This window comes from Oculina patagonica, chromosome 2, assembly GCF_052425735.1.
Source record: "Oculina patagonica isolate OP01 chromosome 2, crgOcupat, whole genome shotgun sequence".
Lineage (NCBI taxonomy): Eukaryota > Metazoa > Cnidaria > Anthozoa > Scleractinia > Oculinidae > Oculina > Oculina patagonica.
This window is the reverse complement of record NC_135759.1, coordinates 1,006,072-1,018,278: the sequence shown is the minus strand read 5'-3', so window position 1 is coordinate 1,018,278 and position 12,207 is coordinate 1,006,072. Positions and strand designations below refer to the sequence as shown.

Here is a 12,207-nt window from a genome sequence, read left to right as displayed (position 1 = left end):
ATGACTTAGACAGCTCATCTAAAAGTTTTACGTTTCTTGGACACGTTTTTTTCGTACACCTGGCAAAAATCAGCTCTACTAACATTTCCTGTTGAGCGGTTGCTTAACGGAAATAACCCCGTCGAGCCACTAACTTGGCAGCCGGTGTTGAAGAAGACAAGACATTAACGCTACCCCTCTCCCCTAAACAACTTTGACAGACTGCAAACAATAATATTAAAATTTTAGGTCAACCTTTTCCAAAAATGTACCATGCATGACTTTTTGTACCATGCATCGTTTTCTTATTAGTCATTTGTAATCCGTTTGTGTATATTAAGTCAATTATTATTATTTAAAGTTTCTTTCAAGCAAGAAATCAACTATGGATAAAATATGTGCTCAAAATTTAACAAAAGATGCTTTTACCAACAAGGCAATAGGACTTCGCAACAATGTTAAGACAGCCGGTTACAAGAGTAACCTTTCATTTTGCCCTTTCACATAAAAACGATGAGCAAATTAAACAGTAGTACTAACCAATAAGTGCCCAGATCTCATACAAAGGAGTCTGTTCAATGATGTCGTAGCTTAGATCTTCAAAATAGATGTCCAAGGAAACAATGTTGTCACTGCGGAAAAATACAGCAAGGATCTAGAATTACATGTTTGTAAACCATGTCCTAAGTCGGTAGTCTAACAAGCATTAGCATATAAACAAAGTCAACTATAGTTGTTTTTTTCATATTTCATAGGTTCTGTTTTTATTCGGTAAAACATTAAAGAGAAAGTAACAGTAAAACCTCGCACATCTATGCAACAGTGATTTCAGTTGATCAGATAGCAACGGCTAGTCCGTCAGGATCGGCTAGCATCCCATCCTAAGGGACTGGCCGCTGCTACCTGATTTTGAGCGGGGACAACTCAAAAACCAAATAACACTTACTCTATGAATTTCTCCCTCTCAGCTCTCGTCATTTTCAAAAGAGGTTTGTAGTTCGCTCGATCGACTGGTAATTTCTCAGTGCCGTTAAGAAAAGACAGAAGATGTTCAATAAAAGCTTCCCTCTGCAGTCCACTGTAAGAGAAGGAAGTCTTGTATTCCACCTGCTCACAGGGCTCCGGACAGTTCTTTTCGCATTCTTTCTTCTTGCTAGAGGTGCCAAACTCTTCTGCAAGTGTTAACCATTTTGTATAGCTAAGATTCGATAAAATAGACTTGGGAGAATTGAATATGGTAAAAAAAAATATTTTAGTTAAAGGGTGAGGTTTGTAAGCAAAAGTTGAAAATGAAAATATGACTCGTTCAAATTTAAAAGGAAAAAAAATGCCAATAATTGTTCAAATATCGTGGCATGTTTTCTAACCAATCAGAAACCTAAGTAATATGGAAACTCATTACATATTGGGTAATATCTTTTAGGTTCATAACATTAATTACTTTAGTTCTGATTGGTCAGTAATGGTCGCTTTCATTAATTGAGCGTTGCGTCGGTTTTAACCTGTCGCAGTTTATTAAAGAATAGATTGACATACCATAGGATCGGTAAACACAGAGAACTGTGTCATTCGGTGCACAGATGGGAACTGAACCGTCGCCTATCATGAAAAGTGAAAATAATGGTCAATTCTAGCTTCCATTGAACATTATATAAAGACACAATCTCCATTTTCAATCAAGTGCCATCAGCCCCGCTTAAATTCATAGTTCAGGAATGCTACACCAACAATTGTCAAAAAGACCATTATGCTTCAAGATGATTTCGAGATTTTGAACTGAGAACCACCTTGCCCTATATCTTTTTATACAATGCTCCTACACCAGAGTTTGTATATCCACAGACGAAAAGTTAAAATCAACTTGTACAGCAAAATAAACAAAAAGACATGAAAGAACTACTCAGTAACTTTCATCTAAATGGTTACTCATGCTATGAGTCTCACTTCCAGAATGTTTTTTCCTATCCATGAGCCTATACAATTTTTCAGGGGGGAGGGGGGAGGAAGATACTTCCTTTGTTAAGCGACTCATATGGTCATAGCGGTGCCGGGCAACCGAGACTGCGCAGTAGCTATCGAATGGTTGCTAAGGACGTAGTGAATAGCTTGACAAAGTTCATTGTTTAGTTTGCATAATTTGGTCTTGTCCGTGCACAAAACGCAACAGCTATTTGCATTTTGATTGCTCCTTCTGCCGGACTTCAAAACAACAAACAGTGATAACGGTGACCAGTCCGGAAAAAGTAAAACTTGGTAGTTACACTGTATTCTAGTTAAAAATAACTTCAATGGTTCTGAAATTATTTCCCATTTTTTGGTTGTTAAATTTCAACCGTGACAAATTTTTTCGCTTGTTATTCCACGCCGCCAAAACATTCTCAGTGACGTGAGACATTAGGTGAGAAATCTGGCTGAAAATGCCAAAAACATCTCAGCGGCGTAAAACATCAAACGCAAACACCGTCACTATTCGCATTTCACACGCACGCAGTCATTGATATTTAAATCTTTCTGAGAAAACAAAACTTTGGTTTGACGTCTTTCTTAGCAACGGCTTGACTAATATAGACTCGCACCGTTCCAGGCACTGCTATGTCTTCAAAGAAAAGTGCCTACTTTCTTCCCCCCTCCCCCCCCCCCCCCCCCCTGCAATTTTTTAAGGAGTGTTGCCGGGATTCGTTTGGGAACATATTGCACCAAAAAGCTACCATGCGTTTTAAAATAGTGTACAATTAACAAATTATGGCTATTTGCGTTTAAGGGAAAGTCGGGGGTTTCTTTCCGAGAAAAGAACGCGTCATGGTATTTGGATGTCTGCTACACATTGCCTCAACGTTTGACTCAGTGTGAAACAAATACTACACTTTCCTTGACTTTAATCAAAGTCACACCTTTAAATTTAGGTGGAGTACAGCCGCAGGTTTTGATAGTGTAATCATTCCGACATTTCAACAGACAAGCTGCTTTAGTATAGGCCGTGTAAGAGTCACTATTGAACACATCAAGGGATCTTCTTGTGCAGTTGGTCGCATACGGATGTTCCAAGTTAATTATCTGCAAGAAAATGATTTGATAACAGTAAAGCAGCTTTATACAAACAACCCAAGTACCTTTGTCAAGCATTGCTGGTAGACTCGCTGGTGAGGTGTGTGGATAAACATATGGCCAGCAAACTGGCTGACTCAACGACTGGCTTGCTGGTAAGCTGTGAATCTTTTTGGCTGCTTGGCTGACTGCCTGCTGGCTTGCTGGCTTGCTGGTTGCATGGATGGATGGATGGATGGATTCATGGATGGATGGATGGATGGATAGATGGATGGATGGGTGGATGGATGGATGGATGGATGGATGGATGGATGAAATGGATGGATGAAATGGATGGAAGGATGGATGGATGGATGCAGGCATGGATGCAAGTATGTGTGGATATGCATGAATTAACATATGGATGCACGCATTATAAAACCTTTTCTGCACTTACCTTTCTTCTTTTTATGGCACAAAGGGTAGACACACCTGGTTGAATTTTGATGCCAAACTCTTCCACGATAGGAAATGTTTTTTGATCGTGTATCAGAATTGCAAGCCCCACAAAGGGGATTACAGTATTTGGCATATAGCCATCCCTTTCAATATTCAGTCGAATCTTCAAACCACTGTTTTGACCGGCCAATGTAGCAAATAACGGTGAATTGTTGCCTTCTGCAGAATTAAACGTGAAGCACTTTCCAAACATCGGGCTTAGGTAGCTGGTAAAGTTATTTGCGTCGCAGTGCTTTCCATTGATGGAGCATGATTCGAACTGTGAGCTACTTGGTAAAAACATTTCTTCTAACTGATGACTCAGCAGCCCTTGGTATTTGTTTAAATCGTTGGTCTCTTTTAGGCGAGCAAACAGCTCTGGATTGCGTTTTTGGAAGTCTTCGTTTAATAACTCTTTAGACCTTTTTGAGAAAAGAGACTGAATGTCTTCAAGTTTCTTTTCGATTGTCTCTCTGTTAGAAGGATCCGAAAATAATCGCCTGTATCTTCGAGCGTTGAAGGCATTGAGATTGCACAATGTTACTGCAGGGAACGGAAGCTCGCTTCCATCCGTACTGATGTGAGACGCTATTTTTGTGTTGAAGGGCCGCTCATTAAATGCAGTCACACAGATGCTAACTTGATAGCCGCAGTAACCGAGGCACGCCACAACTGCAAAAGTCCAAACCACTCTTCTAAAAAAGTTGTCAGCGAACAAAAACCTGGCACCGTGTAGAGTTGTTTCCTGAGCGAAGGACTTCACTTCTTCCATTTCAACATGGTCGGCGTTTGATTCTTTATGTTTGATGTCCTTGTTTCTTGACTCGTGTATTTTGAGATCATCCATCCCAACACTGTGCTGTTATTCACCTTGAATTTTTTTTCTTGGATTTAAAAGTAGGCGAGAACTTTGCGTGATTTTTTTGATTTCTAGAAACGTTTTTAAATTGGTAGATCTTTTATGGCGACACGGGCGCCGTCTTTAATAAACTGGCTGACTATAGATTACCAGATGACTTTTATACAAAGATCTTCAGTTATGGTAATGATCTTAAAGTAACGTAATAAAACTGCTTATTTTAGAAATTGTCAAATTACTTCTCCGTTTTCGTTTATTGAAATTCATTGAGAATTTGATCTTAGGGAATTTTTAGTCTTGAAAGTGATGAAATCTATAGAAAACCCCCCTTTTTTCCCAAAAATAAAGTCGTTTAGATCAGTGTAGCTGTTTTACTTTTGTTTACCATTGATATAGAAATGCAAATTCATGAACAGTTTTTAATATACCCTTGTCATTAACGTTGAAGTCCTGTTTGTATGCTTCTTTTATTCAAAACTTGCTTCAAATAATTATAAAAAACGAGAAATATAATACCATCCTGCACCTAACGACCTTTTTCAGTTTTTCAGCTCGCTGTTACATTTGAAACATTTAGCTTTTTAATATCATTCATTTTACAAAATTCTTTCAAGATTTGAAATTTAATTAAATCATCTTAAAAAAAAAACTAGACTCTTTCATTTGCAAAGGATTGTCACATTTAAAACTAATACTGCACGCTGAGAAACAATACAACTTAGCACGCATAATGATGGCAAGTTGACATTACCGAGGTTTGATTGCTTTTTATTATTATTATTTTAAGAAGATTATGGCAGACATTCACGAAAAAAAAAAATAATTTTATTGATTCCAATGCTTCCGTACAGCTTCCTGGCAACTCCAAATTTAAAAACCTCCAATTAACGTTCTGACATAAGCACTGCTACAAATCATTAAAATTTGATATCATGTTGTTTTCATTTTATAGTTAATCAAATATTTACTTTATCCTGTTGTTTTCATTTCCTTTGAAAGGTTGACGACAAACAGTCTCACGTCCGACAAAAATGACCAGGAGTTCTTATTGTTTTGAGCTGATTTTGACTCAACCATCGTGAAAACTATGTTGGCTCAAGCCTCCAGGAACGGAATTAACTCTTTAAGTGGCGAAATTACTCAAAAAACACGTCTTTTTAACCTTTAAATTGCTTTTCTGGCGCTACGGTGCTAAATTTCGCTTAACTTTGCTAGAAATGCACTTCTCACACTGCACGACAAGATTTTGATGAAGATTTTATGTAAAAATCTACAACTTTTTTTGGCGCATGTGCATAAGCCAAAATGTGGACTTCGTGGCGGAACTGTTCTGATTGTTTTTCCTTGCTCCTTTCCTCATCGTTTTTCTCTGCCTTTTTTATTCTCGCTACAATCTTCTCTGTATATCCTTTATTCCGGCCTGAAAAGGTTTGATATCTATCAAGGAAAAACCCTGGAAAGAAGACCTTGATCAAGTACTGGCAAGTTGGCCTATTTTACCACCAATTTTGCACCAAAAGCTAATCAAGTTTTTGTCAGCTAGCTCTGTCAGAATGCAGTCGATGTTCAAAATGGACAGTCGTGTGGAAAGACCTATTCGAACTGTATTGGTTGCATGTCACAAAAAAATGAATCTCCTGACGTTCAAATCCCGAAAAAAAAAATCCGGGTTTAGCATAACAAGGGTTAAAGAAGGAAAGTAAAACTAAAGCACTAAATAAAAACAAGTCATCCTTGAAACAACTTAAAAATAGAGTTTTTTTAATTATAACTCTTAAACCACAATATTTACATTTAAATTTTGGTACCAAACCTCGCACATTTTACCCCGAAAAAAGCACGAAAAGCTTTTTTCTTCCCCGGCCGCGGGAGTGAACATTGTACTGAGTGCTAGAATTAGAGTAAAAAAAGAGAACTTTTATTTTATTTAAACAGTTTTTAACAAGTTGCAAGTCACTTCAAAGAAGGATGTTGTCTAGGTAGAAATAACAATACACGAGGCTGCGATATATGTTTTTTTTTTTAGTTCACTAAATTAACGGCTTTTGTTTTCCGTTTCCTATGAAACAAGTGAGAGATTCTTCTAAGGATGAAGTCCAAGAACTCAAGCAAAGTGAGAAGACTCATTCCGAGGAAAACACCAAAAGTTCCTCCCAAGTTTCCTGTTTAAAAGACAGATGATTTTTTCAAACAATACACACACTTTCAAAAAGTAACTAGCAGAGAATTAAACTATGTTTGTCAAAGATTGTGCCGTTTTTGAAAAAAACATTAGACTTAATTTTTCAATTTCATTGTTCGCAGTCAGTCCCAATTTTTTAGGGGGAAGGGGGGAGGTATTGTGTTAATTACTTCAGACGTTTTCAATTTTTGTTTAAAGTCACATGCCTGTATTACTCATGATTACAATTCTTTTGTTACTTTAGTGGACTGTTAAAGTCATTTTAAACAAAGCTAGACCATTATTTTGTGTTTCCATTAATGTAAATATTTCTTCTGACTTCTTACTTTATGAAGTGATACCCATGATACTGCTTTTTTAATGTTTGCCAAAAAATGGCAGAAATACGTCGTAGTCAACTACATTTGCAAAAACAAGGACAGTGGACTTCATGACAATGTGGTGCCTGCAGAATTACGAAAGTTATGGCCAAAGTAAGCTGTGCTTGGATAAGTAAGGGCTTTCCTTCATTTCTGTCCTTTGACTTCAAAAGATAAACAGACAATTGTAGTACTAACCAATCAGTGCCCAGATCTCATACAAAGGAGTCTGCTCAATGATGTCGTAACTTAAATCTTCAAAATAGATGTCCAAAGAAACAATGTTGTCACTGCGGAAAAATGCATTATGGATCCAGAATTACATGTTTGTATAACCTTGTCTTAAGATGCCCATATTGCCAAACAAGTATTAATATATAAATAAGTACTACTAAGTTGTACTTTTTCAAGTTTCATAGGTTCTATAAGAGTAAAGCGTCTTCGGTTGCTATTGGCAAAGCCAACCAACGCTGCGTCCAGTCATTATCTGCTAGCATCAGCTAGTCTTACAGATGGAAGAATAGACCATCCCAGGTCCTACCCTCTGCCCGCCCGCATTCCCCTCAAAGGATTGTTAGGTTGTTCTAATAGTTCCGGTTCCTGGTTGAGTCATTGAACGCCAGTGGGAATATCGGCTTTGTGAGAGTGAAGATTCTAACCAAAGGACGCAAAGTGTTGACACAAAGCAAGCCTCTAACCCAACCACTCAATTTGGGAACCAACACGTCAATCATTATGAACGGATTTAAATGAAAACAACCAAATAATAATTACTCTATATATTTCTCCCTCTCAGCTCTCGTCATGTCCAAAAGAGGTTTGTAGATCGCTTGATCCGCTGATAACTCCTCAGTGCCGTTAAGCAAAGACATCAGTTGTTCAATGAGAGCTTCTCTTTGTAGTCCGCTGTAAGAGAAGGAAGTCTTGTATTCCACTTGCTCACAGGGCTCCGGACAGTCCTTCTCGCATTCATTCTTCTTGCTAGAAGCGCCAAACTTTTCTGCCATAGCAAGTTATTTTATTTAGTTAAGATTCGATAAGATAGATTTGGGATAATTGAATATGACAAAAATGCGAAATATCATTTTAGTCGAAAGGAAAGGGTGGTACGCGAAAAGTTAGAATGAAAAATGTGACTTCTGGAGACAGATAAGATATACTGGATTAGATTAGGCATATCAAGAAAAACTGATCAAACAGACATCCATTAAATTCAAAAGGAAAAACAATTGTCCAATACGTGTTTAAACTCGAAGGCACTCTAAAATTGCCTTTAAAAAATCATGCATTAGATAGATAGATGGATAGTTTATTGAAGCTTTAAAACTACAGCTGAAAGCCTGAATTGGATAAAACTTAACAAATGTGAAACGCTACTAAAAAACTTATCGAAAAGGTGATCTATGTTTTGACCACTCGGAAGTAAATAAAAAATTGACCTTCATTTGGCTGATTTCTGATTGATTTCTAACGTTAATTCCTTTAGTTGATTGCTCAGAAATGGTCGCTTTCGTCTGGCTTTACGTCGGTTCAAGTGTATACTCCACAGTTTATGAAAGAAAAGATTGACATACCATATGATCGGTAAACACATAGAACTGTGTCATTAGGTGCGCAGATAGGAACTGAAGCGTCAGCTACAAAACAAGTGAAAACAATGGTTAATTCTTACCTTCATCAAACATAATCCAAGTAAGATCAGCCCTGAAAAAAACAGAGCTTAAGATTGCCAGAAAAATAATTGTCAAAGTGTCTTTTCTTAAATGTTGTACTGTCACATAGCTTCAGGATGAGTTCTGGAAGATTTTGAAGTAAGAACCACCTTGCATAGCATACCCCCAAACCCAGAAAAAAAGGGGAGCGAGAGTTGACTGTATAGATAAATTAAAACCAAATGAAAATACTTTCGCATAACGTTCAGTGAAATGGTCCTACACTACGGTTGATCCACAGACTTAGGAGTTAAAAACACCTTGTACAGAACACTAAACAGAAGACCATGGACTACTCAAATTGTTTTATCTAAATAGTTACATTAGGGAAGGTTTCACCAAGAGACTACAAGATAGTTTCAAGGTCAAGCTATGACAATGACTCCCAGCAGTTTATTCTACTTCAGTAGCATTTACCATTCCTTTAGGAGTGATAGTATTCTTTCGGGAGGATATTGTATCATACTCTATCATGTATTGAAAGATATGGTTCAATGAAAGGATTTCGGATGAATGCATATAACTTTTCAGGGCAAGGGAGGCGCTTCCGAGTCCTCAAGAACGGCATCCACCTTTACTATCTCCACTTTTATTTATTTATACTTCTTTGGAAAAATGGCATGTACTAAAGCTTTAAATTTAGTCATACCTTTAAATTCAGGTGGAGTACAGCCGCAGGTTTTGATAGTGTAATCATTCCGACATTTCAACAGACAAGCTGCTTTAGTATAGGCAGTGTAAGAGTGGCTGTTGAACACATCAAGGGATCTTCTTGTGCAGTTGGTCGCAAACGGATGTTCCAGGTTAATTATCTGCAAGAAAACGATTTAAAAAAGTAAAGCACCTTTATACAAACACAACACAGGTACCCTTCAATGTCAAACATAGTTGGTAAACTCGTTCGAGCTGGTTGGATCAAGAAAGGCATGGCCGGTAAGCTTGTTGACTCAGCCGGGGTGATTAGCTTGCTGATAAGCTGTGACTCTTTCACTGGTTGGCTGATTGCCTGCCTGCCTGCCTGCCTGCCTGACCTGGATTCGTGGATGGATGGAGGAATGCATGTATTCATGTTTGAATGATTATGGGTGCATGGATGGAGGCATTTCTACTGCAAACTTTTCTGCACTGACCTTTCTTCTTTTTATGGCACAAAGGGTAGACACGCCTGGTTGAATTTTGATGCCAAACTCTTCCACAATAGGAAATGTCTTTTGATCGTGTATCAAAATTGCAAGCCCTACAAATGGGTTTATTGTATTTGGCAGGTAGCCTGCCCGTTCAATATTCAGTCGAATCTTCAAACCACTGTTTTGACCGGCCAACGTAGCATATAACAATGATTTGTTGCCTTCTGCAGAATTAAACGTGAAGCACTTTCCAAACATGGGACTTCGGAAGCTTGTAAAGTTGCTTCCGTCGCAGCGCATTCCGTTGATGGAGCATGATTCGAACTGCGTGCTTCTTGGTAAAATCATTTCTTGTAATTGATGACTGAATAGCCCTTGATATTTTTGTGTATGTTTGTTTGTTTTTTGTCGAGCGAAAAGCTCTGGATTGCGTTTTTTGAAGGCTTCGTTTAATATCTCTTTCGACCTTTTTGTCAAAAGGGAAATGTCTTCGAGTTTTTTTTCGATTGTCTCTCTGTTGGAAGTTGTTGAAAAGAATTGCCTGTATCTTCGAGCGTTGAAGGAATTGAGATTGCACAGTGTTACAGAAGGGAAAGGAAGCTCGCTACCATCTGCATTGATATGAGTTGTTATTTTCGTGTTGAAGGGCCGCTCATTAAATGCAAACACACAGATGCTAACTTGATAACTGCAGTAACCAAGGCACGCTACAACTGCAAGCGTCCAAAAAAGTCTTCTGAAAAAGCTGCCAGCGAACAAAAACCTTACACCGTGTAAAGTTGTTTCCTGTGTGAAGAATCTTAATTCGTCCATTGCACCGTGGTCGCTGTTTGATTCTTTATGTTTGATGTCCTTGTTTCTTGGGTCTTGTATGTTGAGATAATTCATCCCAATACTTTGCTGTTGTTCACCTTGTAATTTCTTTCTTGGATTTAAAGTCGGCAAGAACATTCCTCATTTTTTTTCGGTTTTCAGAAAGGTTTTTAAGTTGGTAAATCTTTTAATCCTTAGCGATGCGGGCGCTGTCTTCAATAACTGACTAATTGTAGATTACCAGATGTTTTTTTTTATATAAAGATCTCCTTTTATGGAAATGATTTTAAAGGAACGTAATAAAATTGCTATTTTATAGAATGCCAAATAACTCGCCCGTTTTCGTTTTTTGAAATCATCGAGGAATCTTATCTTGGGGCAGTTTAAGTCTTGAAAGTAATAAATTGTAGAAATGTAAGTAGGTTTTATTAAAAACAAAATTAAAGTCCTTATGATCGGCTTGATAGTTTTTGTTTACCTTCTGATATTACAGAAATGCAGATTCATGAACAATTAAATATCCTTGTCATCGCCCTTAAAAGCGTGGATGCTTTCTTCTTTTATTTAAATTGAAACTAGCTCTGTATAATATATGCAACACGACGAAATTACACTATGTTTGTATAATTCTCACCTAAGGATCTTTTCTTCTTTTGCACTTAGGCATTAAGTCTTTAAATATAGTTCTATTTATGAGATTCGTACAGGATTTGGTTAGATAGTTCACAGAAAATATACTCCCTTAATTGTAAAGAAATGTCACTTTGGACAGCCTTATGTCGAGGAACAATAAAACTTCGCATGCATTAAAAAGATAAGTTGAAGCCACACACTCTACTTAAATCATTAGCAGTGTTTTATTTTATGTTTTATCATTTTTATTTAATAGAAGATTGTCTTTTGTTGCATTAGAATTTTTAAAAAACAACTATTCCCAAGGGCCTTAACTCGCCACGGTGGCGGGCTTTTCCAAGGACATTTTGCAATAGTTTTAAGTATATAATTCCAACGCTTCCGTATGGCTCCCTGGCAACTCTAAATTTAAAAACGTCCAATTATTTCCACCGACATGTGTACTTGCTCAGATCATTAAGACTTGATGACATGTTGTTTTTCCACTTTATCAAATGTTTGCTTTTTTCTGTGTTTCCTTTGAAAGGTAAACGACAAATTTAACATTCTCGTGCCCGACAAAAATGAACATCGGTTGTAATTGTTTCGAGCTGATTTTGACTCAACTAACCTGAAACTCTTGGATCAAGCCGCCAGGAACAAAATTAAAGATAAAGCAAAGCTTCATCACTAAATTCAAGCCGGGCTCCCTTAAAACAACTTTAAAACAGAGTTTATATTTCTAATTACCATGGGCCTAGAAACCATAATATTTACTTTTGAAATTTAAAAATCGTAAGTGGTACCAAATTACGCGCATTTTACTCCGAAAAGGCTCCTCCATTTTCCAGGGGTAAAGTCTTACAAGACACTAGGAATTAGTCCGAAGAGACTAACTATCGAATGAGAGTAACTAGACTTAGCTGATTTTAATTCGACAGTATTCAGTGAGTCACATATCACATCGTCAAGTTTTTCAAGGTGGTTTCAGTGTCACGCAGTATTCAGTGAGTCACATATCACATCGTCAAGTTTTTCAAGG

General features: G+C 37.4%; 2 protein-coding genes across 3 annotated transcripts in view; both read right to left on the bottom strand.

Moving 5' to 3' along the window:
* Positions 1–4,873, bottom strand: part of LOC144642515 (acid-sensing ion channel 2-like) — a 21,015-nt gene extending 16,142 nt beyond the window's left edge. Inside the window, exons 1-5 of one of the 2 annotated variants that reach the window (XM_078501482.1) lie at positions 3,461–4,873; positions 2,871–3,033; positions 1,516–1,578; positions 926–1,151; positions 520–611 (exon numbers count right to left, since the gene is read on the bottom strand). In XM_078501482.1, the coding sequence (XP_078357608.1) occupies positions 520–611; positions 926–1,151; positions 1,516–1,578; positions 2,871–3,033; positions 3,461–4,348 (1,432 nt within the window). In that variant the 5' untranslated portion in view covers positions 4,349–4,873. The remainder of the gene's footprint in view (positions 1–519; positions 612–925; positions 1,152–1,515; positions 1,579–2,870; positions 3,034–3,460) is intronic. The other variant, XM_078501480.1, reaches the window with a different exon arrangement.
* Positions 1–12,207, bottom strand: part of LOC144642510 (acid-sensing ion channel 2-like) — a 20,874-nt gene extending 8,667 nt beyond the window's left edge. The window contains exons 1-6 of the mRNA XM_078501475.1: positions 9,744–12,207; positions 9,263–9,425; positions 8,476–8,538; positions 7,676–7,901; positions 7,100–7,191; positions 6,453–6,522 (exon numbers count right to left, since the gene is read on the bottom strand). Of these exons, the coding sequence (XP_078357601.1) occupies positions 6,453–6,522; positions 7,100–7,191; positions 7,676–7,901; positions 8,476–8,538; positions 9,263–9,425; positions 9,744–10,691 (1,562 nt within the window). The 5' untranslated portion in view covers positions 10,692–12,207. The remainder of the gene's footprint in view (positions 1–6,452; positions 6,523–7,099; positions 7,192–7,675; positions 7,902–8,475; positions 8,539–9,262; positions 9,426–9,743) is intronic.